The sequence below is a fragment of the Pristiophorus japonicus genome, chromosome 11, assembly GCF_044704955.1.
Source record: "Pristiophorus japonicus isolate sPriJap1 chromosome 11, sPriJap1.hap1, whole genome shotgun sequence".
Classification (NCBI taxonomy): domain Eukaryota; kingdom Metazoa; phylum Chordata; class Chondrichthyes; family Pristiophoridae; genus Pristiophorus; species Pristiophorus japonicus.
This window is the reverse complement of record NC_091987.1, coordinates 155,070,193-155,096,632: the sequence shown is the minus strand read 5'-3', so window position 1 is coordinate 155,096,632 and position 26,440 is coordinate 155,070,193. Positions and strand designations below refer to the sequence as shown.

Here is a 26,440-nt window from a genome sequence, read left to right as displayed (position 1 = left end):
GTTTTTATGAGGTCCCCTCTCATTCTTCTGAACTCCAGTGAATACAAGCCCAGTTGATCCAGTCTTTCTTGATAGGTCAGTCCCGCCATCCCAGGAATCAGTCTGGTGAACCTTTGCTGCACTCCCTCAATAGCAAGAATGTCCTTCCTCAGGCTAGGAGACCAAAACTGTACACAATACTCCAGGTGTGGCCTCACCAATGCACTGTACAACTGTAGCAACACCTCCCTGACCCTGTACTCAAATCCCCTCGCTATGAAGGCCAACATGCCATTTGCTTTCTTAACCGCCTGCTGTACCTGCATGCCAACCTTCAATGACTGATGTACCATGACACCCAGGTCTCGTTGCACCTCCCCTTTTCTTAATCTGTCACCATTCAGATAATAGTCTGTCTCTCTGTTTTTAACCACCAAAGTGGATAACCTCATATTTATCCACATTATACTTCATCTGCCATGCATTTGTCCACTCACCTAACCTATCCAAGTCGCTCTGCAGCCTCATAGCATCCTCCTCGCAGCTCACACTGCCACCTAACTTAGTGTCATCCGCAAATTTGGAGATACTACATTTAATTCCCTCATCTAAATCATTAATGTACAGTGTAAACAGCTGGGGCCCCAGCACAGAACCTTGAGGTACCTCACTAGTCACTGCCTACCATTCTGAAAGTACCCATTTACCCCTACTCTTTGCTTCCTGTCTGACAACCAGTTCTCAATCCATGTCAGCACACTATCCCCAATCCCATGTGCTTTAACTTTGCACATTAATCTCTTGTGTGGGACCTTGTCGAAAGCCTTCTGAAAGTCCAAATATACCACATCAACTGGTTCTCCCTTGTCCACTCTACTGGAAACATTCTCAAAAAATTCCAGAAGATTTGTCAAGCATGATTTCCCTTTCACAAATCCATGCTGACTTGGACCTATCATGTCACCTCTTTCCAAATGCGCTACTATGACATCCTTAATAATTGATTCCATCATCTTACCCACCACCGATGTTAGGCTGAACGGTCTATAATTCCCTGTTTTCTCTCTCCCTCCTTTTTTAAAAAGTGGGGTTACATTGGCTACCCTCCACTCGATAGGAACTGATCCAGAGTCAGTGGAATGTTGGAAAATGACTGTCAATGCATCCGCTATTTCCAAGGCCACCTCCTTCAGTACTCTGGGATGCAGTCCATCAGGCCCTGGGGATTTATCGGCCTTCAATCCCATCAATTTCCCCAACACAATTTCCCGACTAATAAGGATTTCCCTCAGTTCCTCCTCCTTACTAGACCCTCTGACCCCTTTTATATCCGGAAGGTTGTTAGTGTCCTCCTTAGTGAATACCGAACCAAAGTACTTGTTCAATTGGTCCGCCATTTCTTTGTTCCCCCTTATGACTTCCCTTGATTCTGACTGCAGGGGACCTACGTTTGTCTTTACTAACCTTTTTCTCTTTACATATCTATAGAAACTTTTGCAATCCATCTTAATGTTCCCTGCAAGCTTCTTCTCATACTCCATTTTCCCTGCCCTAACCAAACCCTTTGTCTTCCTCTGCTGAGTTCTAAATTTCTCCCAGTCTCCGGGTTCGCTGCTATTTCTGGCCAATTTGTATGCCACTTCCTTGGCTTTAATACTATCCCTGATTTCCCTTGATAGCCACGGTTGAGCCACCTTCCCTTTTTTATTTTTACGCCAGACAGGAATGTACAATTGTTGTAGTTCATCCATGCGGTCTCTAAATGTCTGCCATTGCCCATCCACAGTCAACCCCTTAAGTATCATTCGCCAATCAATCCTAGCCAATTCACGCCTCATACCTTTAAAATTACCCTTCTTTAAGTTCTGGACCATGGTCTCTGGCAAAGCCTTCCCACTAAAACCCTTCTAAGGCTTGGTTCGGAGAACACACGACACCTCCTCACACAGTGGCTGTGATCTTAAAGATGCGTGGGCAGGGATGATGCTCACCGATTCGTTGGTTTACTAGCTGCTTCTCCTGGTGAAAACGTGTCTCTTCTGGTTCTGCACTGTCTATGGTTTCTTCTCACCATTCCAAACGGTGTGCTCGGTCCTTGTAGAGGTGAAGCAAGCGAGCGCAAAAGAGAGAGGGAGCTATGGCCATGCAGCCGCCTTTTATATCCAAAGTCTGTTTGCTTCTTCTGTCCCAATAAAGTTTTCCTTGTTTTGAGGCTTCTGTCTGAGTGGCCCATGTGTATTCCAGTGATGGCCAGTGATGGGTTTTCGCTTCCAACCGGTCTGGACTTAATGGCTTTCTATTGTTCTGGTTTCCCGCCTCTCGGGATTATCTCATCCAGGTAATGGCTTGATCACTGACCAGTTCACATTGCTTAACAATGGACCCTCCATCTTTGCCCATTACCGGTGATGAGTTGCCTTCTCCTGGCCACTGTAACTTCCCAGATCATCACCGCCCATCAGATTTCGTGTACAACATGGAAAAATACCTGGGCCCCTCCCACAACTGGGGCTGCCAGCTCTTTTCTGCAGTGAGAAATATTCACATGCAATGTCCAGATAATTCTCTCCCCAAACCATTAAGAATTTTTTTTGAGAAGATTTCCTGTGTTGTTTCCAGTGAGGTCATAAATAAATTCCTTTAGCATGTGTTTGAGGATTCATTAGAATCGCCATACATCAGCGTATCAGGAGCACATTCCCATATCGGGATCAGTGTATCAGGAACACGTTCCCATATCCGGATCAGTGTATTAGGAACATAGAAACATTTAAAATTCTGACGGGGTTAGACAGGTTAGATTTAGGAAGAATGTTCCCAATGTTGGGGAAGTCCAGAACCAGAGGTCACAGTCTAAGGATAAGGGGTAAGCCATTTAGGACCGAGATGCGGAGGAACTTCTTCACCCAGAGAGTGGTGAACCTGTGGAATTCTCTACCACAGAAAGTTGTTGAGGCCAATTCACTAAATATATTCAAAAAGGAGTTAGATGAGGTCCTTACTACTAGGGGGATCAAGGGGTATGACGAGAAAGCAGGAATGGGGTACTGAAGTTGAATGTTCAGCCATGAACTCATTGAATGGCGGTGCAGGCTAGAAGGGCCGAATGGCCTACTCCTGCACCTATTTTCTATGTTTCTATGTTTCTATGTTCCCATATCGGGATCAGTGTATCAGGAGCACGTTCCCATATCGGGATCAGTGTATTAGGAGCACTTTCCCATATCGGGATCAGTGTATCAGGAGCACGTTCCCATATCGGGATCAGTGTATCAGGAGCACGTTCCCATATCGGGATCAGTGCATTAGGAGCACTTTCCCATATCGGGATCAGTGTATTCGGAGCACTTTCCCATATCGGGATTAGTGTATCAGGAGCACGTTCCCATATTGGGATCAGTGTATTAGGAGCACTTTCCCATATCGGGATCAGTGGATTAGGAGCACTTTCCCATATCGGGATCAGTGTATCAGGAGCACGTTCCCATATCGGGATCAGTGTATTCGGAGCACTTTCCCATATCGGGATTCGTGTATCAGGAGCACGTTCCCATATCGGGATCAGTGTATCAGGAACACGTTCCCATATCCGGATCTGACTTGTTTTTCCGGATTGTTGTCTCCATCTCTATTTCCGTTCTGTATATTTTCTTGTATGAGTGATTATGAACTCAACAGGAACACAAATCCTCGTGGGCCTGCTCACTTTCCTTGTGTTCTCATTGTGTGTACCTTTTCCAGCTATACCAGCCACCTGGTGTGATACTCGCTGCATAAATCGGGGCAGGTAATCTAACGATATTAGTGAGGTTTATAAAGAATATCCTGTAGTGACTGCCGTTGTTGTGTTTACAGTGTGTCCGATGTGCACATATGTGCGGAAACGAAGAGGATCTCGTTTTATTTTGTGGTCACAGACCCCGACAATGCGCTGCAGCCTCTTCTCAAGGCAGATGTGGAACAAGCAATCAGGTATGTTTTAAATTCTTTAAAGGGCTAAAAATGCGAGGTCCTACCACCGGCCCTTACCGCATGATGCGGTGAATAAAGTGGCGGCTGGCACACTTTGAGCCGCTGCCATCGGCGGCCGCCATTTTCCGCAGCTCGCCAGCGCTGCTGCTGCCTGTGCTCGCCGAATGTATTGTACTGAGTCGGGGCGCGACGTCAATTGGCAACATCAAGTTAATGGCCGCTCGTCCATTCTGGATATCGTGGCTCCTATTGCCAACCCCTCCAAAGCACGCCCATACTGCAGCCACTCAAAGTGCCTCAGCAGAGTTAACAGCATGAGGACACTTCAGCTGACCAATGTAAGAGAGGCAGGACATAGCAGATTGTAGACATGGATGGAAGCTGACAAGTGGGAAACAGCTCACATGGTGCCAGAGATTCAAACGCCTCCTTTGGCAAGGTTCTTCTTTTATACTTTCAGTGTTTGCCCATCAGTGACGGTGGTGGGGGGGTTGCATCATTTGGCAGCTTTCTGGGAGGTCTACAGTGTTTGTGGATCAATAAATCAATGGGTGAAATTGTTAAAGTGCATCAGATTGTCTAGAACTCCACTGAAGATCATCTCTGATACAATCGCTTTTATCTTTATGATCGCGTCCCCAGAACGTCACTCCCTGCTAAATCTGGACTCAACTGTTTAAGATTTTAAGGAATTATAAATCATTTATTCAAAATTCCATAACAAATAACACATGATTTTGTGCCGACTATGCTAGACCCAGTGAAAGCTGGCACGGTCACTACACTTTTAACCACTTTCAGGAGTGACCATTGGGGAACGGTTAGTGTTACAGGGAACGCAGATGCATTCATTTCATGATCTATTAAAAAATCAACAAGCATCGTTAATAATCGGGTGTCAGGTAATATTTGTGTAGTAAGTACAAGAACTGTTCAGATCATGGCCCACAGCTTCGCTCCTCTCTGCCCCGTCCTCCTTCTCTACAAGCGGGACACAGAGGTGACCTTCGGCCTCTTGCTGAGCTTAGCGCTGGATAGAGCGCGTTATTTTTTTTTGGTGTTATCAGTTTTATTGACCATATATTTATCATCAGTAAGTTATTGTTTACAAGGTTTAAAGGGACAAAGGCAACTATTCCTCGGAAAACAACAATGAAGAGAACTAAAAGTAGGTAAACACGTGTCAAACCTGGACTGAGTATAACACCCCCATTCTCAAACATGCTGACAGACTATTAAAGGGCTTGCACCATACTTTAAAGTCACGATTCTGGTTTTATTTATCTTTACGGTTTGCAGTTACAGTGCTCCAAACGTCTCAGAATCAATATCCCATTCAGGCTCATGGGAATCCATCATCATCATCCTCTGCCATTTCTTTTGCAAATTCCAGATCTTGCTATTCCCGCTCTCGCCACTCCTCGGCAGACTCCAGGTCTTTGTTGTATGACTTGGGTGGGAATCGCATTGCTTTGACAGTCATGTTGTGGATATCCAGACAGAAGGAGATTCTCTGATGGAAAGCCAGCTGAGGCTCCCTTTGTGCCATAAATGTCAATGGTCTCCTTAGACTGGACGTATCCTCTCTCGTGGTTAATACTGGCCTCAGTCACTCCATCACGAATGGCCTTGGCAACTATAAACTCAGCATCTTCAGGGCTGTCCAGCTGCAGTTTCTGTAACATCCCCACGCTGCTGATGCTCATTAGCAGGCAGTCCCGATACTGCCTGCGATCCCTCGGCGGGTGGCTGGTAACCTTGGCCGCCGCTGTTACCGGCAGCTTTCCAGCTTACTGGGACTTATCGCCCTTTGTGCAGAAAATGCCACAGCCAAACCTTGCAGTAACAGATGCCTTTGATTGAGCCAAGACTTCAGTTAATGATGCGTTTTATACATTTCAGAATGGTCAGAGCCCGATTCAATAATGCCTTTTCCCTGGATGACCACACATTGGAGTTTGTGGGTATCGAACCTACCTTGTCCCCAGTCAGTGAAGCACCAGTTACAGTGTGGCTGATCGTATTTGGTATCATCATAGGCCTGATTGTGGCTGGTTTCATTGGGATCATCATTACTACGCACTGTGACAAAATGAAGCAAGTATTTTACAAACATTTTCCTTTCCCTTTTCCCTTCCAGGCTCAAATAGCTGAATTGCAAGGAAGGATGGGTATTGTGCAGATAACGCTTGGGGAGCAGAGAGAGTTTATGAAGGGGTAGAGCCCATGAGAGCACTGTGTAGATAGTCTGTTGAAGGAGCCGAGCCGATGGGCCACATGTCATTCTCTTATTCTTGTTTCTTATGGTCTTATAGTTAAAGGCATCATGATAATAGAATCGTAAAATCTTACAGCATAGAAGGAGACCACTTAGCCCATCATGTCTATTCTGGCGCTTTGAAAGAGCTATTCAACCTTGACTGATCATCGCAAACCTGTTTCGCTTCACAGTGGCGTTTTTTAGGCCTACACATTCGATGGCACATGCCCATTTTCCGGCGTGAAATGGCTGCCTGAACTGGACGGCAGGCGGGCAGGAAGCGCGCGCACATTTACAGCCAGAAATGCGCTGCCCGCCATATTGGATCGGGCTTCTCCATTGGTGACAGCAGTGCAGAGCAGATTTCAAAACGCTGACTATTTAAGTTAAGTTTGGTCCTGGGCTTCTTACAGCACCAGTTTGTGCCTTTCAGCCTTTACCAACATGGCGTACATTGCTCCCAAAGCAAGTGCTCTACTTGGAACTCCTTCACGGCAAGCGAGCCCAGGTGGGCAGAGGAAACGTTACAAGGACACCCTCAAAGCCTTCCTGATAAAGTGCAACATCCCCACCGACACCTGGGAGTCCCTGGCCAAAGACCGCCCTAAGTAGAGGAAGTGCATCCGGGAGGGCGCTGAGCACCTTGAGTCTCATCGCCGAGAGCATGCAGAAAACAAGCGCAGGCAACCGAAGGATTGTGCGGCAAACCAGTCCCACCCACCCATTCCCTCACCCACTGTCTGTCCCACCTGTGACAGGGACTGTGGTTCCTGTATTGGACTGTTCAGTCACCTAAGGACTCATTTTAAGAGTGGAAGCAAGTCTTCCTCGATTCTGAGGGACTGCCTATGATGCTGATGACGATGTACATTGTAGAACGCGCGCTTGCATGCCCCACGCAATATTGGACATTTTGGCTCCCATTTTATACTTGTAAAATGGCCAAGGGGTCAGTGAAGTTTTTACCAGTGTTCCTCAGTTGAGCATTCTTGTTGGTAGGAATGTCAACTTTCGTTAACATTCAAATGACTAAAAATGAAATTGAAAGAGTTCAGCAGGTGGAGTAATGGAGAGCCTGGGAATGTTGTTACGGGTTGCAACAGGCTTGAAGGAGAGGTAGTCTGGGACTGGGACCTGGGCGTTGTCTGAAGGTTCACTTGGCCAAGTTCCACCTATCATTATTTGCAAATGCATAAATAAGGCTGAAAAAATTCTAATTACAAACTATAAAGATAAGTACACGAGGGAGAAAGGAATAAAAGGATATGTTGATCGGGTGAGATGAAGTAAGGAGGGAGGAGGCTGGTATGGAACACAAACACTGGTGTGAACTTGTTGGACCAAATGGCCTCTATCTGTGCTGTAAATAATGTCATCCTGTGTAAAGTAAGGAGATAAATTAGAAGTCTTAAATATCAAAAGCATCAAGGGACTCAGCTTACTTTGAGCCATTAAGTAAGTCAAAATTGTGGCGTGTGGAAAGTCCTGATGGAGCAGCATGAATTGAGCAACCATTCAGTAGATTTATTGAACTAGAGCCATTGCTGTTATGCAGGATTACCAATGCACCTTTTTGAGCAAGGCAGCAGGAGATCTTCCAGCTCTTGGTCAAATAGCACCATGGACTCTTCAACATCTGTCGGCACAGACAGACGGAAATGGCATCAGTTTAACACCCAGAACTGATCCGATTTAATCATGCACCATTCTCTCAGTTCTGAGTGTTCGCCGAGATTATACGCCCCAGTCGTTGAGGGGGATTGAACCCACAGCCTTCTGACAATGTGACCAACTGAGCCACATGTCGAGGCTGACAGGAACATTCTGAGGCTCTGGTTGCACTTGCTTCTTTGATTAGTGCTTGGTGTAGTGACCACCGTTAGCAAGTACAAACCTGGGTGGGTGCAGAGCAGATTTAGGAATGAAGCCAATGTTTGTTTTAAACTTTATTCTCTTCCAAAAATGTCAGCACATTTGAAGACATTGCGGTCCAGTTCCATGGGCACGAGTTGCCCTCCAATATCTTGCAGTTGGTCGTTATTGAAGCACGATCCTTTGCAGAGTATTGGCAGCCTAGTTGATCAGAACCAGACCTGATCCTGCATTTTACAGTAGGGATCAATGAATAGTGATTAGAAACATGGGCCCACGGCAACTTTCATCTCCCAATCCAGAGGACACTGGAGTTGATTTCTGTAGCGTCTCCCCCGATTGTCCACCATAACATTGGCAGTAGATCCTTGGCAAGCACAGAACAATGGATTTACTCCAGGATTTCTGCACCTCTTCTGACAAAGTTACGGTGGGCAATCAGGAGAATCCATGTGCAAATTCAACCGCGTTGTGGCCGGTTGTGGTGCACTGATTACCATCATCATAGACAGTCCCTTAAAATCGATGAAGACTTGCTTCCACTCCAAAAGTGAGTTCTCAGATGACTGAACAGTCCAATAGGGGAATTACAGTCTCTGTCACAGGTGGGACAGACAGCGGTTGGAGGAAAGGGTGGGTGGGACTGGTTTGCCGCACGCTCCTTCCGCTGCCTACGCTTGATATCTGATTGCCAGCACGGTTATGATGAACGTGTGAGGACCGGGGAGCAAGCAATGGATTGCCCCGCTCTGTATGCCCCAACTGCTCACTGCATCATCGGGGAACATCATTGTTAACTCCAAAACCACAATTAGAATTGGGCAAGCTACCTTCTGCCCAATGGTCCGATCCACACGGAGCCAGGAGTGGAGCTCCGGACAAACTCCCTCTGTCTGATCCACACTGGACCAGGAATGGAGCTCCGGACAAACTCCCTCTATCTGATCCACACTGGACCAGGAGTGGAGCTCCGGACAAACTCCCTCTGTCCGATCCACACTGGACCAGGAGTGGAGCTCCGGACAAACTCCCTCTGTCCGATCCACACGGAGCCAGGAGTGGAGCTCCGGACAAACTCCCTCTGTCTGATCCACACTGGACCAGGAATGGAGCTCCGGACAAACTCCCTCTATCTGATCCACACTGGACCAGGAGTGGAGCTCCGGACAAACTCCCTCTGTCCGATCCACACTGGACCAGGAGTGGAGCTCCGGACAAACTCCCTCTGTCCGATCCACACGGAGCCAGGAGTGGAGCTCTGGACAAACTCCCTCTGTCTGATCCACACTGGACCAGGAGTGGAGCTCCGGACAAACTCCCTCTGTCCGATCCACACGGAGCCAGGAGTGGAGCTCTGGACAAACTCCCTCTGTCTGATCCACACTGGACCAGGAGTGGAGCTCCGGACAAACTCCCTCTGTCTGATCCACACTGGACCAGGAGTGGAGTTCCGGACAAACTCCCTCTGTCTGATCCACACTGGACCAGGAGTGGGGCTCCGGACAAACTCCCTCTGTCTGATCCACACTGGACCAGGAGTGGAGCTCCGGACAAACTCCCTCTGTCTGATCCACACTGGACCAGGAGTGGAGCTCCGGACAAACTCCCTCTGTCCGATCCACACTGGACCAGGAGTGGAGCTCCGGACAATTATCCGACAGTGTCTAGTTTTAAATATTGAACATGACTCATGAGGTGAGACACTCGCCACAGAATACCCAGCCTCTGACCTACTCCTGTAGCCACAGTATTTATGTGGCTGGTCCAGTTAAGTTTCTGGGCAATGGTGAGCCCCAGGGTGTTAATGGTCGTGGATTGGATGATGGTAATGCCATTGACTGTCAAAGGGAGGTGGTTAGACTCTCGCTTGTTGGAGATAGTCATTGCCTGGCACTTGTGTGGCGCGAATGTTACTTGCTACTTATCAGCCCAAGCTGGTGAAAGCAGCTCTTTGTCCTCGCTGCTGAACTACACAAAGATCAAATAGCTTCAGTCAGGGTGCTGCCTTAGAGGCACAGCAAGCAAAGACACTTGCATTTCACAGACAATCAACATTTTGCCCGGCAGGCAACCACAAAAGCAAGTCAGATTCACTCACGTCATTGCTGGGACCTTTGGAATTCATTACATATTTACGGACAATACATAACTCGGCAATCTAATAAATGGTGAGCAGAATAGCAGTAGTTTTCAAGAGGACACAGACAGCTGGAAGAAATGGGTCATCACAAAGTGGTGCACTTTGGGAGAAACACATGGAGAGGCATTATAATCGATTTTGAGGGGGGTGCAAGAACAGAGAGACCTGGGGTGGGGGGCAGATTCACAAATCTTTCAACATGGCAGGGCAAGTAGAGAAGGTGGTTTAGAAAGCTTTCTAAATAGGGGCATTGATTGCAAAAACAAGGAAATCGTGCTAACCCTTTACAGATCATTGGCTTGGCCCCAGCTGATATATGGCAAGTAACATTCGCACCACACAAGTGCCAGGCCATGACTACCTCCACAAGTGAGAGTCTACCCACTGCCCCTTGACCTCTGGGAACCACACTTTAGGAAGGATGGCAAGGCCTTGGAGAGGGTACAGAGGAGGTTCCCCAGGATGATTCCAGGGATGAGGGAGTTCAGCTTTGTGGAGAGATTGGAGAAGCTGGGATTGTTCTCCTTAGAGCAGAGAAAGTTAAGAGGAGACCTAATAGAGATGTTTAAAAGTATGAAGGATTTTGAGAGAGCAATTAGGGAGACACTGTTCCCTCTGGCAAGTGGGTCGGTAACCAGAGGTCACAGGTGTAAAATAATTGGCACGAACCAGAGGGGAAATCAGGAGAATGTTTTCAGGCAGCAGGTTGTTATAATCGGGAATGCACTGCCTGAAAGGACCATGGAAGGAGAATCCATCTGACCTTGCAAAAGGCAATGGGATGTGTTCTTGAAGAGGACTCATTTGCAGGGTGCTGGGAAGAAACCTGGGGAGTGGGGCTAATGGGATCGTTCTTTCACAGAGCCGGCACAGGCATTACGGACCGAATGGCCTTCTCTGTGCTGTAAGATTCTCTGGGTGAGAATTACATAGGGCTATTTGTAGCGCTAACTTTTGCAGTAGCGCATAATAATCGCCGTGTGTTACATGAGGGATGCCAACGGGAATATTTGGTTTAGCGCCCCAGGAAGGCTGTGGAGCGGTAAATCAAGCGTGACCACTTCCCTTGGCGCGCTAACGCCAGCAGGAGGGGCGGTAATGGTGCAGCAAACCTCGCCGGGAATTTCACGGGCTTCAGTACTCTCGCCACGCCTGGTCACAAAGCCGGTAGTGCCCCGTTATCGCCCCCTGGAGGCACTAATGGAAGGCGCAAAGGAGGCAACTTTCTAGGCCTCTGACTCTATGAGTGAACAGTTTTTAAGCAAGTCCAGAGGCACGGATAGAATGGGGGATCAGGGGACTAGAGCAAAGGAACTAAAGGGAAGGTCTGTGATAAGGTGGAGGGAAGGAGTGATTAAATGACAAAAGGGATGATGCTGCAAGGCTGAAGGGGGTGGTAATAGGACTATTAGGAATCAGTAACAGTTAGGAATCAATCTAGTGAACCTCCGTTGCACCGTCTCCAAGGTAAGTATATCCTTCCTTAGATAAGGAGACCCAAACTGTGCACAGTACTCCAGGTGTGGTCTCACTAGGGCCCTGTACAATTGGAGCAAGACTTCCTTACTCTTATACTCCAACCCCCATGCAATAAAGGCCAACATGCCATTTACCTTCCTTACTGCTTGCTGTACCTGCATGCTCGCTTTCTGTGTTTCCTGTACGAGGACACCCAAATCTCCCTGAACACCAACATTTAAAAGTTTATCACCATATAAAAAATATTCTGTTTTTCTATTCTTCCTACTAAAGTGAATAACCTCACATTTCTCCACATTATACTCCATCTGCCACCTTACTGCCCACTCACCTACATAAGAACATAAGAAATAGGAGCAGGAGTCGGCCATTTGGCCCCTCGAGCCTGCTCCGCCATTCAATAAGATCATGGCTGATCTGATCTTGGGCTCAGCTCCACTTCCCCGCCCGCTCCCCATAACCCTTTACTCCCTTATCACTCAAAAATCTGTCTATCTCCGCTTTAAATATATTCAATGACCCAGCCTCCATAGCTCTCTGGGGCAGAGAATTCCACAGATTTACAACCTTCTCAGAGAAGAAATTCCTTCTCATCTCAGTTCGAAATGGGCGGCCCCTTATTCTGAAACTATGCCCCCTAGTTCTAGATTCCCCGACAAGTGGAAACATCCTCTCTGCATCTACCCTGTCCAGCCCCCTCAGAATCTTCCACGTTTCGATAAGATCACCTCTCATTGTTCTAAACTCCAATATGTATCGGCCCAACCTGCTCAACCTTTCTTCATAAGTCAATCCCCTTATTTCAAGAATTAACCTATTGGACTTCCTCTGAACTGCCTCCAATGCAAGTATATCCCTCCTTAAATACGGAGACCAAAACTGTACGCAGTACTCCAGGTGTGGCCTCACCAATACCCTGTACAGTTGTAGCAGGACTTCTCTGCTTTTATACTCTATCCCCCTTGCAATAAAGGCCAACACTCCATTGGCCTTCCTGATTACTTGCTGTACCTGCATACTAACTTTTTGTGTTACATGCACAAGGACTCTCAAGTCCCTCTGTACTGCAACATTTTGTAATCTCTCCCCATTTAAATAATAATTTGCTTTTTTATTTATCCTGCCAATTTGGATAACCTCACACTTATACTCCATCTGCCAAATTTTTTCCCACTCACTGAGCCTATCTATATCCCTTTGCAGATTCTTTGTGTTCTCCTCATAACTTGCTTTCCCACCCATCTTTGTATCATCAGCAAACTTGGTTACATTACACTCGGTCCCTTCATCCAAGTCATTAATATAGATTGTAAATAGGTGAGGACCCAGCACCGATCCCTGCGGCACCCCATTAGTTACAGTTTGTCAACCGGAAAATGACCCATTTATCCCAACTCTCTGTTTTCTGTCCTCTATCCATGCTAATATATTACCTCCAACCCCGTGAGCTTTTATTTTGTGCAGTAACCTTTTATGTGGCACCTTATCGAATGCCTTCTGGAAATCCAAATACACCACATCCACTGGTTCCCCCCTTATCCACCCTGCTCGTAACATCCTCAAAGAACTCCAGCAAATTTGTCAAACATGACTTCCCTTTCATAAAATCATGCTGACTCTGCTTGATTGAATCATGCTTTTCCAAATGTCCCGCTACTGCTTCCTTAATAATGGACTCCAGCATTTTCCCAACAACAGATGTTAGGCTAACTGGTCTATAGTTTCCTGCTTTCGGTCTGCCTCCTTTTTTAACTAGGGGCATTACATTTGCGGTTTTCCAATCTGCTGGGATCTCCCCAGATTCCAGGGAATTTTGGTAGATTACAACCAATGCATCCACTATCTCTGCAGCCACTTCTTTTAAGGCCCTAGAATGTAAGCCATCAGGTCCAGGGAACTTGTCCACCTTTAGGCCCTATTATTGGGATGTTTTAGTGTCTTCTACTGTGAAGACCGACACAAAACATTTGTTTAAAGTCTCTGCCATTTCCGTTTCCCATTATTAATTCCCCAGTCTCATCCTCTAAGGGACCAACATTTACTTTAGCTACTCTCTTCCTTTGTATATACCTGTAGAAGCTGTTATTAACTGTTTTTATATTTCTTGATAGTTTACTCTCATAATCCATCTTCTCTCTATTATTCTTTTCGTTGTTCTTTGTTGTTTTTTAAAAAAAAATTCCCAATCCTCTGGCCTCCCACTAACCTTGTCCACTTTGTATGCCATTGTTTTCAACTGGATATTATCCCTTCTTTCCTTAGTTAGCCACGGATGGTTCATCCTTCTCTTAAAGTCTTTCCTTCTCACTAGAATATATTTTGTTGAGAGTTATGAAATATCTCCTTAAATGTCTGTCACTGCTGATCAACCGTCCCACTCTTTAATCTATTTCCTCAGTCCACTTGAGTTAAAGGGTCAGTGTTTGCCTGGGCAGTGACGGTGGCATTGTTCCCTGAGTGTTGGAGGGCGCACAGTTGGTAGAAGCATTACTTCGGTTTGTGCCACTGGACAGCGAGCGACAGAGTGAGAGCGTGCCGAACAGGAGCCACCTGGATTGGTTGATACATTAAATGGAAAGTTACCGGCCAGTCACAGAATGCAGCAATGGTTACAGAAGGCGCTTTGGCATTTGTATCTGGGCTAAAGCTTGCTTCACTCTACATAAGATTTGAACACACTTAGTTTAGGAGACCAGTTTTTAAATGTTTTTATTGGAGAATCGGAGCTCCTCGGCACCAGATGTAGGATCGTCCGGTGAGTCGGGCCCCGCGCCCCCACCTTCTGGGCTCGGTGGTGTTGTCTGGGGCCGCACTGCTGGCTGAGCTTCAAAACACAAATGAGATTATTAGAGGAGAAGGGGGTGCTAGGGTCACAAGGTGAGTCCAGCGCTACACACAACATATGCACGACAAACGCACCACCGCTCTCAAAATCATCACAGACATCACATTTCATGACCATCACCAAATTCTGCATTGCAATGATTCTCATGAGGACATCGTTATTTAGAGAAGAATTTTATGATTCATCTATCATATATTCATATATAAGTGGGTGTGGCATCTATTGACTTTACATCACACAATGGTGTATACTTTGTTCACGTGGCATCACATCAGGCTCTGCTGCTGCCTGCTTGGCCGACCGGGGGGTGGGTCCCCATTAGTGCCAGCACCCGCTCCTCTATATCAGTGAGTTCGCTGATGACTGGTGGCCCGCCACCCGTTCACTTCTGCTCGGCCCTATTCCTCAATAGCTTCTTTGTAAAAGGTGACAGGATGACATGGCATGAGAGCATTGCGTGAGACCATTGCTAGCTACTGTCACAGAGACTGATACAAGACATAACCAACAGATGTAATCATGATTATAATGAAAATTATCATTCTTTACCTAAAGACATACACCGTGACCGCAGGCTTTGCGTACAACCTTCCCGGTATAAGTGCAAGCCATCACATCTGATTTTAATCACTCATTACACTTACAATTCCAATTATATAACTATATAAGTACATGTAAATAAATGTAATATACTCTGGCGGATCCATCGCTTGCGACATTGGTTGCCCTCACGCACCTCGTTGGTCGCCGACGAGACCACCTCGGCTATCTCGGCCCATATCTTCTGCTAGGCCTTTGGGATGGGCTTCCCACGCCCTCCCTGGGTCAATTGACCCCAGCGTGACTCGACCTCCTGCATGAGAGAGGCATTTGCCTCATCTGAGAATCTCCTTGCTCTCTTTCATCCTCCCAATTGTTCCTCTCCCGGTTCACTGCTCTCGCCAGCATCCTCAGTCTCCAAAGCGTGCTGGGTCACCTCCTCCATCCCTTCCATGTTAAATATTATTTTTTCCACAAAAACTCGGTGCCAACTACCTTCTTTGTGCTTAGTAGGCTTTTTGCTGCTGGTGAATCTCCGTCGTGCCTCCCACAACAACCAAAGAAGCACACACCACACCCACACATGTGTTCAGTCCCTCTCTGCTCCCTCTCTTTCTGTCTCCTCTTATGCGTATGTAATGATGACCCCTGACCTCCTGAAACACAGGAAACAAGCGTTGCCATGCAGTTGCTATGGTCAGCGACACTTTGCGGCAATAGGTCAAAAAAATGTAATGCTAACGTCCATTTCAGATCGCCCGCAGTAATGCCCATTTTAAAAATGGAAAGTTAGGGTTTTGAAAATGGGCGATAATCTGGCGATCTCAAACCTATTTTTACCACACACACTGGAAATAATGATCATTTTTGGCCTATCTGCACAAAAGTGGAAAGTCTAGCCCATCACGTGGTGTTATAGTATGGTGTTATAGTGTGGTGTTACAGTGTGGTGTTACATGGTGTTACAGTGTGGTGTTACAGTGTGGTGTTACATGGTGTTACAGTGTGATATTACAGTGTAGTGTTATATGGTGTTACAGTGTGGTGTTACATGGTGTTACAGTGTGGTGTTGCAGTGTGGTGTTATTGTCTCGTGTTACAGTCTGGTGCTACATGGTGTTACAGTGTGGTGTTACAGTGTGGTATTACAATGTGGTGCTACATGGTGTTACAGTGCGGAGTTACAGTGTGGTATTACAACGTGGTGTTACATGGTGTTACAGTATAGTGTTACAGTGTGGTGTTATAGTGCGGTGTTGCAGTATGGTGTTACATGGTGTTACAGTGTGGTGTTACAGTGTGGTGTTACATGGTGTTACGGTGTGGTGTTACAGTGTGGTGTTACATGGTGTTACAGTGTGGTGTTACAGTGTGGTGTTACAGTGTGGTGTTGCATGGTGTTACAGTGTGGTGCTACATGGTGTTACAATGTGGTGTTACATAGTGTTACAGTGTGGTGTTACAGTGTGGTGCTACATGGTGTTACAGTGCGGTTTTACAGTGTGATGTTCTATGGTGCTACAGTGTGGTGTTACAGTCTCGTGTTACAGTCTGGTGCTACATGGTGTTACAGTGTGGTGTTACAGTGTGGTATTACAATGTGGTGCTACATGGTGTTACAGTGCGGAGTTACAGTGTGGTATTACAATGTGGTGTTACATGGTGTTACAGTATAGTGTTACAGTGTGGTGTTACAGTGTGGTGTTATAGTGCGGTGTTGCAGTATGGTGTTACATGGTGTTACAGTGTGGTGTTACAGTGTGGTGTTACATGGTGTTACGGTGTGGTGTTACAGTGTGGTGTTACATGGTGTTACGGTGTGGTGCTACAGTGTGGTGTTACAGTGTGGTGTTGCATGGTGTTACAGTGTGGTGTTGCATGGTGTTACAGTGTCGTGTTACAGTGTGGTGTTACATGGTGTTACAATGTGGTGTTACAGTGTGGTGTTACATGGAGTTATAGTGCGGTTTTACAATGTGGTGTTACAGTGTGGTGTTACAATGGTGTTACATGGTGTTACAGTGTTCTTTTACAGTGTGGTCTTACAGTGTGGTATTACAATGTGGTGCTACATGGTGTCACAGTGTGGTGTTACAGTGTGGTGTTACATGGTGTTATAGTGTGGTGTTACACTGTGGTGTTACAGTGTGGTGTTATATGGTGTTACATGGTGTTACAGTGTGCTGTTATGCAGTGGGGTGTTGCAGTGTGGTGTTACATGGTGTTACAGTATGGTGTTACATGGTATTGCAGTGTGGTGTTACATGGTGTTACAGTGTGGTGTTACATTGTGGTGTTACAGTGTGGTGTTACAGTGTGGTGTTACATAGTGTTACAGTGTGTGTGTTACAGTGTGGTGTTACATGGTGTTATAGTGCGGTTTTACAATGTGGTGTTACAGTGTGGTGTTACAATGGTGTTACATGGTGTTACAGTGTTGTTTTACAGTGTGGTCTTACAGTGTGGTATTACAATGTGGTGCTACATGGTGTCACAGTGTGGTGTTACAATGTGGTGTTACATGGTGTTACAGTGTGGTGTTACAGCATGGTGTTACATGGCATTACAGTGTGGTGTTACATGGTGTTACAGTATGGTGTTACATGGTGTTACAGTGTGGTGTTACATTGTGGTGTTACAGTGTGTGTGTTACAGTGTGGTGTTACATGGTGTTATAGTGCGGTTTTACAGTGTGGTGTTACAGTGTGGTGTTACAATGGTGTTACAGTGTTGTTTTACAGTGTGGTCTTACAGTGTGGTATTACAATGTGGTGCTACATGGTGTCACAGTGTGGTGTTACAGTGTGGTGTTACATGGTGTTATAGTGTGGTGTTACACTGTGGTGTTACAGTGTGGTGTTATATGGTGTTACATGTGTGGTGTTACATGGTGTTATAGTGTGGTGTTACACTGTGGTGTTACAGTGTGGTGTTATATGATGTTACATGTGTGGTGTTACATGGTGTTACAGTGTGGTGTTACAGTGTATTGTTACATGATGTTACAGTGTGGTGTTACAGTGTGGTGCTACATGGTGTTACAGTGTGGTGCCACATGGTATTACAGTGTGGTGCTACATGGTGTTACAGTGCGATTTTACAGTGTGGTGTTCTATGGTGTTACAGTGCGGTGTTACAGTGTGGTGTTACAATGTGGTGTTACATTGGTGTTACATGATGTTACAGTGTGGTTTTACAGTGTGGTCTTACAGTGTGGTGTTACAATGTGGTGCTACATGGTGTCACAGTGTGGTGTTACAGTGTGGTATTACATGGTGTTACAGTGTGGTGTTACATGGTGTTACAGTGTGGTGTTGCATGGTGTTACAGTGTCGTGTTACAGTGTCGTGTTACAGTGTGGTGTTACAATGTGGTGTTACAATGTGGTGTTACATGGTGTTACAGTGTGGTTTTACAGTGTGGTGTTACATGGTGTAACAGTGTGGTGTTACAGTGTGGTGTTACATGATGTTACAGTATAGTGTTACATTGTGGTGTTACATGGTGTTACAGTGTGTTGTTACAGTGTGGTGTTACATGGTGTTACAGTGTGGTCTTACAGTGTGCTGTTACAGTGTGGTGTTACAGTGTGGTGTTACATGGTCTTACAGTGTGGTGTTACAGTGTGGTGTTACATGGTGTTACAGTGTGGTCTTACAGTGTGCTGTTACAGTGTGGTGTTACAGTGTGGTGTTACATGGTCTTACAGTGTGGTGTTACAGTGTGGTGTTACAGTGTGGTGTTACTTGGTGTTGCAGTGTGTTGTCACATATATTACAGTGTGGTGTTACATGGTGCTACAGTGTGGTGTTACAATGTGTTGTTACAGTGTTGTGTTACATTGTGGTGTTACAGTGTGGTGTTACATGGTGTTACAGTGTGGCGTTACATGGTATTGCAGTGTGGTGTTACTTGTTGTTACAGTGTGTTGTTACAGTGTTGTGTTACATGATGTTACAGTGTGGTGTTACAATGTGTTGTTATAGTGTTGTATTACATGATGTTACAGTGTTATGTTACATGATGTTACAGTGTGGTGCCACATGGTATTACAGTGTGGTGCTACATGGTGTTACAGTGCGATTTTACAGTGTGGTGTTCTATGGTGTTACAGAGCGGTGTTACAGTGTGGTGTTACAATGTGGTGTTACAATGGTGTTACATGGTGTTACAGTGTGGTTTTACAGTGTGGTCTTACAGTGTGGTGTTACAATGTGGTGCTACATAGTGTCACAGTGTCGTGTTACAGTGTGGTGTTACAGTGTGGTGTTACAATGTGGTGTTACATGGTGTTACAGTGTGGTTTCACAGTGTGGTGTTACATGGTGTAACATTGTGGTGTTACAGTGTGGTGATATAGTGTGGTGTTACATGGTGTTACAATGTGGTGTTACAGTGTGGTGTTACATGGTGTTACAGCGTGGTGTTACAGTGTGGTGTTACATGGTGTTACAGTGTGGTGTTACAGCGTGGTGTTACATGGCGTTACAGTGTGGTGTTACAGTGTGGTCTTACATGGTGTTACAGTGTGGTGTTACATCGTGTTACAGTGTGGTGTTACATTGTGGTGTTACAGTGTGGTGTTACAGTGTGGTGTTACATGATGTTACAGTATAGTGTTACATTGTGGTGTTACATGGTGTTACAGTGTGTTGTTACAGTGTGGTGTTACATGGTGTTACAGTGTGGTCTTACAGTGTGCTATTACAGTGTGGTGTTACAGTGTGGTGTTACATGGTCTTACAGTGTGGTGTTACAGTGTGGTGTTATAGTGTGGTGTTACATGGTGTTACAGTGTGGTCTTACAGTGTGCTATTACAGTGTGGTTTTACAGTGTGGTGTTACATGGTGTAACAGTGTGGTGTTACAGTGTGGTGTTATAGTGTGGTGTTACATGGTGTTACAATGTGGTGTTACAGTGTGGTGTTACATGGTATTACAGCGTGGTGTTACAGTGTGGTGTTACATGGTGTTACAGTGTGGTGTTACAGCGTGGTGTTACATGGCGTTACAGTGTGGTGTTACAGTGTGGTCTTACATGGTGTTACAGTGTGGTGTTACATCGTGTTACAGTGTGGTGTTACAGTGTGTTGTTACAGTGTGGTGTTACATGGTGTTACAGTGTGGTCTTACAGTGTGCTATTACAGTGTGGTGTTACAGTGTGGTGTTACATGGTCTTACAGTGTGCTGTTACAGTGTGGTGTTACATGGTCTTACAGTGTGGTGTTACAGTGTGGTGTTACAGTATGGTGTTACTTGGTGTTACAGTGTGTTGTCACATATATTACAGTGTGGTGTTACAGTGTGGTGTTACTTGGTATTGCAGTGTGTTGTCACATATATTACAGTGTGGTGTTACATGGTCTTACAGTGTGGTGTTACATGGTGCTACAGTGTGGTGTTACAATGTGTTGTTACAGTGTTGTGTTACATGATGTTACAGTGTGGTGTTACATGGTGTTACAGTGTGGTGTTACATGGTGTTACAGTGTGGTGTTACATGGTGTTACAGTGTGGCGTTACATGGTGTTACAGTGTGGTGTTACTTGTTGTTACAGTGTGTTGTTACAGTGTGTTGTTACAGTGTTGTGTTACATGATGTTACAGTGTGGTGTTACAATGTGTTGTTATAGTGTTGTATTACACGATGTTACAGTGTTGTGTTACATGATGTTACAGTGTGGTGTTCCATGATGTTAGAGTTTGGTGTTACATGGTGTTACAGTGTGGTGTTACATGCTGTTGCATTATGGTGTTACAGTGTGGTGTTACATGGTGTTACAGTATGGTATTACATGGTGTTACAGTGTGGTGTTACATGGTGTTACATTATGGTGTTACCTTGTGGTGTTACAGTGTATTGTTACAGTGTGGTGTTACATGGTGTTACAGTGTGGTGTTACATGGTGTTACATTATGGTGTTACATGGTGTTACAGTGTGATGTTACAGTGTGATGTTACAGTGTGGTGTTACAGTGTGGTTTTACATGCTGTTGCATTATGGTGTTACAGTGTGGTGTTACATGGTGTTACAGTATCGTGTTACATGGTGTTACAGTGTGGTGTTACATGGTGTTACATTATGGTGTTACCTTGTGGTGTTGCAGTGTGATGTTACAGTGTGATGTTACAGTGTGGTGTTACAGTGTGGTGTTACATGGTGTTACAGTGTGATGTTACAGTGTGGTGTTACAGTGTGGTGTTACAGTGTGGTGTTACGTGGTGTTACAGTGTGGTGTTACAGTGTGGTGTTGCAGTGTGGTGTTACATGGTGTTACATGGTGTTACAGTGTGTTGTTACATGTGGTGTTACATGTTACACTCTAGCACAACATCACGATTGCCATAGAGAGTTGAGAGTATGACTAGTGTGGGCAATGGAAAGTTGCGGTGCTGGTGTAGTCTGTGCTGGTGTTCGGCCTCAGGCACCTATTGGGGCTTGCTGTTGATCTTGGCATTAGCACAGCAGCGGGGGGGAGGGGTTGGAGGTGGCGGGAGGGGGATTTGGACGTTGTTCCATTCTGCAGCACTAATATCCCTCACCAGATGGTGTGTCAGGTTCGTGAACAAAGTGATCAGATAAATGGTTTTTGGCAGATGATGTGAATTGAGCTTTAGACCAGAGTAAGGCAGAGTGAAGAAGGGCCATTCAGTTCAATGTCCCATCTGCTATTTTCAGTCTATCTATGTCTACTCTATCACAGATTCCAACCACCCATTGGAGGAGAGCAGAGAGAAAAAGAAAGGTTTCTGCCTAAATACTCCCCGATCTTTATCTGTAATGAAATAAAGTTCCCTCCTGCACAATTCATCGCAGTCGGCTCTTTTCCACAGACGATGCCATTATCCCTGTCCCCAGCAGCACAGGAACCCTTACGTCCTGTCAAATATTTGATCATGCTCGTCCTTACCCAGCCAGTGTTTGTGTAATGTGGTGCAAGTGCTGAGCCTGTGATTTTTATTGTGGTTTCACCTCTATCTTTATTGGTCATTAAAAGTCTGCACGAGGGTGGAATGTGTATCTCAGCTTTTATGGGACATACACCCAGTGGGTCCAGAGTCCAAAGGCCAACTTATGGGTTAATAGCACCGTGCAGTACTAGCAACTAACACTTACCATGGTGTATGAAATCTTTTGGCTGCCAGTTTAACAAAGGATTCATCTCTTTATTTGAAATGGGGGTATAACTTCTGTAAAGTAACATTGCACGTTTGTTGCTTGTATCACTGTGATTTCAACTGCTAATTATAGAATCATAGAATGATAGCGCACAGAAGTAGGCCATCCGACTGATATACCTCCGGCAACCTTTTGGTAGAGCTATCCAACTCATCCCACTCCCCCGCTTTTCCCTTCATTTTTTTCCCTATAATTATTTATCAACTCTGTTTTGAAAGTTACTATATCGAAAAACTCAGTGGTCCTTATCCCAACACCTGGGGACACCACGGTCTACTTCCCTCCAGTCTGAAAAACAACTGTTCACCATTACTTTCTACTTTCTGTCCTATAGCAAATTTCGGATCCACACTGCCACTGTCCCATTAATTCCACGGGCTTCAATTTTGCTTACAAGTCTGTTACGTGGTACTTTTCACATGCCTTTTGCAAGTCCCTATACACAACATCCACATTAACCCTCTCCATTACTTCATCAAAGAACTCGATCAAGTTAGTCAAACATCATTTGCCTTTAACAAATCCTGCTGATTTTCATTCATTAACCTATACTTTTTCAGATACCAATTAATTTTGCCCCGGATTCTTGTCTCTAAAAGTCTTGTACCACCGACGTTAGGCTGACTGGCATGTAGTTGCTGGGTTTATTCCTGTCCCCTTTTTTAAACAGCGGTGTAACATTTGCTATCCTCGAGAACCACTTCCATATCCAAGGAGGATTGGAAGATTGAGGTCAGAGCCTCTGCAATTTCCACCCTTACTTCCCTCAGCAACCTAGGATGCCTCCCATCTGGACTCAGTGACTTTGCTACTTTGACCACAGCCAACCTTTCAATTACCTCCTCTTTATTTATTTTTATCCTATCCAAAATCGATACTGCTGCCTCCTTTGCCGCTACATTGGCAGTGTCCTCGTCTTTAGTGAAGACAGATGCCACGCACTCATTTAGTACATCAGCTATGCCTTTGCCTCCACAAGAAGATCTCCATTTTGATCCCTAATCAGCCCACCCTATGACTACCCTTTTACTAATGTCTTCTCTCATTTAAAATTGAAATTGTTGCTTCTTGATCCTGGGTGAAAACATGCTCGGCAATTCTTTCCTGCACTCATCCCAATTAAATTCCACTGTGCCGATGGAATCGTAACGGGAGCAAAATAAAAGTAGCGTCCAAATATATGTTGGCCATTGTTTGGTGGGCAATAAGAGTTTTAACATTAGGGTCGACACGGCGACAGTGAATAGAATAGTTTGAAGAGGGGTTCAATCCAATAGTTATATAATACAACGTATTATTTAAATGGTGATAGCTTGGGAAGTGTCGATGTACAGAGGGACCTGGGTGTCCTTGTACACCAGTCATTGAAAGCAAACATGTAGGTGCAGCAAGCAGTCAGGAAGGCAAATGTTATGTTGCCTTCATTACAAGAAGATTTGAGTACAGGAGCAAGGATGTCTTACTACAGTTATACAGAGCCTTGGTGAGACTGCACCTGGAGTATTGTGTGCAGTTTTGGTCTCCTTGCCATAGAGGGAGTGCAGCGAAGGTTCACCAGACTGATTCCAGGGATGGCAGGACTGTCGTATGAGGAGAGACTGGGTCGACTAGGCCTGTATTCACCAGAGTTTAGAAGAATGAGAGGGGATCTCATTGAAACGTATAAAATTCTAAATGGGTTGGATAGACTGGATGTGGGGAGGATGTTTTCCCGGGCTGGGAAGTCTAGAACAAGGGGTCACAGTCTCAGGATACAGGGTAGGAAATTTAGGACCGAGAGGAAGAGAAATGCTTTCACTCTTAGAGGGTGGTGAACCTGTGGAATTTTCTACCACAGAAGGCCGTGGAGGCCAAGTCACTGAATATATTTAAGAGGGAAATAGATTTCTAGAAACAAAAGGCATCAAGAGGTATGGAGAAAAAGCGGGAAAATGGTGTTGAGAGAGAGGATCAGCCATGATCATATTGAATGGCAGAGCAGACTCGAAGGGCCGAATGGCCTACTGCTCCTATTTTCTATGTTTCTATACAGTTACAGTTCTGATATCTTTTATCTGTTGCAGGAAAGCAAGAGCTGTAGAAGAGGATGATGAAGAAAATGAAGACAAAGAGCTGAAAGGGACTGAGAACGGGATCGACTGTAATTCACTGGATGGGAATGAAGGCCAAAAAAATGATGCTTTCTGTCTGGATGATGTCAAATTAACACAGCTATAAAACAAACTCTTCTTCATTGCTTGCTTCACGCATCTCTGTCGGCAATTGCAGCCTTGTATTTGAACAGAGAAACTAGCTCTGTTCGTAAGTGTTACTAATACAAATAAGTCAGCTCCCATTTAAATGTTTGCTTTTCAGAATGTTTATGTTGGTTTGTTTTATGTTTAATAGTCAGAAACTTGGGGTATTATACAATCAAGCTGCTCTGTTGCAGCAAATCTGGTGTCACTGTACTGGGTCTGGAGATATCTGGCTTACTTCCATATCTGAACCTAACACAAGCGTTACCTCCGTCACCAAAATGGCGGGCTGCGCACTTCTGGTCACAAGTGCACATATCACACATAGGTCCCACCATTGCCGGTGTTTGGGTAGCCACATGGCGCCTAAAAACATGCGCTATGTGGCCCAATTTCTAGGTCTACGCGCTTATAGTTAGCAATGTTTTCAGAACTTATATGACCTCACCCTTACGAGCTGGTGGGGATAAACCGGTCACCTCACCTTCCTTTCAGAGGCTGGTGTTAGGCTTTTGAGACATCAGAATTGGTGAAGCTCCAGCTGTAAAGGTGCTAACCAATCTTTCTCTGCAGAGAGAAGGTAGGGCCATCTCAACTGGCAGTGATTCTGTTCCTGACAGCCCATAACATTTGTATCCCGTGGGAAAGATAATGCAAGATCTATCTCCAAGCCAAGAGTCTCTTCATTGGCATCCACAGATGAAAGAATGTATATATAGTCTCAAAAATAGAACTGCTCACAATGCTGACATTTATCCAGGTCCAAACAAAATAAAAGCAAATGTTGATTTGTATTCAAGTTCAACCTCTGGCACTGCTATCGTCTCTGGATGAGCTAGCTTAAATCTCACCTTCCTTGATCTAAAAGATACATTTCTACCTGGCTGGTATGGACATAAATCTTAACTGCTGCAACCTTTCCCTCTCTCCTTGTCAGAGTATCACTTTCCCATTTTACAGAGTCTCCCTTCTACAGATGCAGAGAGAATGGGAGAGATTAGAACTAGAGGGCATGATCTTAGAATAAGGGTTCCCGCCCATTTAAAACTGAGATGAGGAGAAATGTCTTTTCTCAGAGGGTTGTAAATCTGTGGAATTCGCTGCCTCAGAGAGCTGTGGAAGCCGGGACAGTGAATATATTTAAGACAGAAATAGACAGTTTCTTAACCGATAAGGGAATAAGGGGTTATGGGGAGTGGGCAGGGAAGTGGACCTGAGTCCATGATCGGATCAGCCATGATCTTATTGAATGGCGGAGCAGGCTCGAGGGGCCGTATGGCCTACTCCTGCTCCTAATTCTTATGTTCTTATGTTCTTTTTTACTATACAAAGACTCCCACACCTTCTACATTGACTACTACAGGGACTAGAACTAAACTTAGACTGACAATTGAGAAATGAGGTTTTGTACCAAAAACACGATCTGATAGATGCTTAATGAATTACTCTTAAGTTCAGTGACACATGTGTCAGAGGAGTTTAGGCCTCCTCGGGTCAATCTCCTCACACAGCCCTGTTGGTACCTTTTATGGCCTCCTGCTTAATGAAGTCCGATTTCACAGACAAGCCAGGCATTCGACTCCTCCCGAGCTTCTCAGGTCTATATTAACAGAGGGGTTGCACAGAGATCCAGATACAGCAGGATGTATTTAGACTTGTAGTTTACATGGCTTGTAGTTTACATGGCTTGTTTCCTATCCTCAGTAAGGAATGACTTGTTTGGATAAGCCTTAATCATTTAATTAGCTTTAGCTTTTTTTCTTTCCCAGTATCCAATCTGACCACTAACTCCATTTTGAGTACACACTTAAGACAATTCCTAGGGCTACACACCCCCATTTCTGCATATGGTACAATCCACTCTCATAGCCCTCAGCTATACCCTTTCCCAGTGCTGTAACCACCTGGCCAGCCAGCTCCCCAAAATCCGTCTT

At 45.3% G+C, this 26,440-nt stretch overlaps 1 protein-coding gene across 2 annotated transcripts; it reads left to right on the top strand.

Annotated features, from left to right (window-relative positions):
* Positions 1–3,634: 3,634 nt before the first annotated feature.
* Positions 3,635–25,257, top strand: LOC139275874 (collectrin-like). Of its 2 annotated transcripts, XM_070893089.1 has the most exons (4): positions 3,635–3,766; positions 3,835–3,951; positions 5,854–6,048; positions 24,333–25,257. In XM_070893089.1, exons 1-4 carry the CDS (start codon positions 3,645–3,647, stop codon positions 24,484–24,486), a joined length of 588 nt encoding a protein of 195 aa, XP_070749190.1. In that variant the 5' UTR covers positions 3,635–3,644; the 3' UTR covers positions 24,487–25,257. The 2 variants fall into 2 exon arrangements, 1 of the variants encoding a protein (XP_070749190.1); XR_011595778.1 differs by lacking the exon at positions 5,854–6,048 and having other exon boundaries at positions 3,684–3,951; positions 24,333–24,418.
* The last annotated feature ends 1,183 nt before the right edge of the window (positions 25,258–26,440 follow it).

What these genes read in the sequence shown, in the direction of transcription:
- LOC139275874 (XM_070893089.1), top strand. Translation starts at nt 3,645, where the DNA reads ATGAACTCAACAGGAACACAAATCCTCGTGGGCCTGCTCACTTTCCTT. An exon ending in GATGTGGAACAAGCAATCAG is followed by an intron (nt 3,952 to 5,853) that starts GTATGTTTTAAA and finishes TATACATTTCAG; the next exon opens with AATGGTCAGAGCCCGATTCA. An exon ending in ACGCACTGTGACAAAATGAA is followed by an intron (nt 6,049 to 24,332) that starts GCAAGTATTTTA and finishes TATCTGTTGCAG; the next exon opens with GAAAGCAAGAGCTGTAGAAG.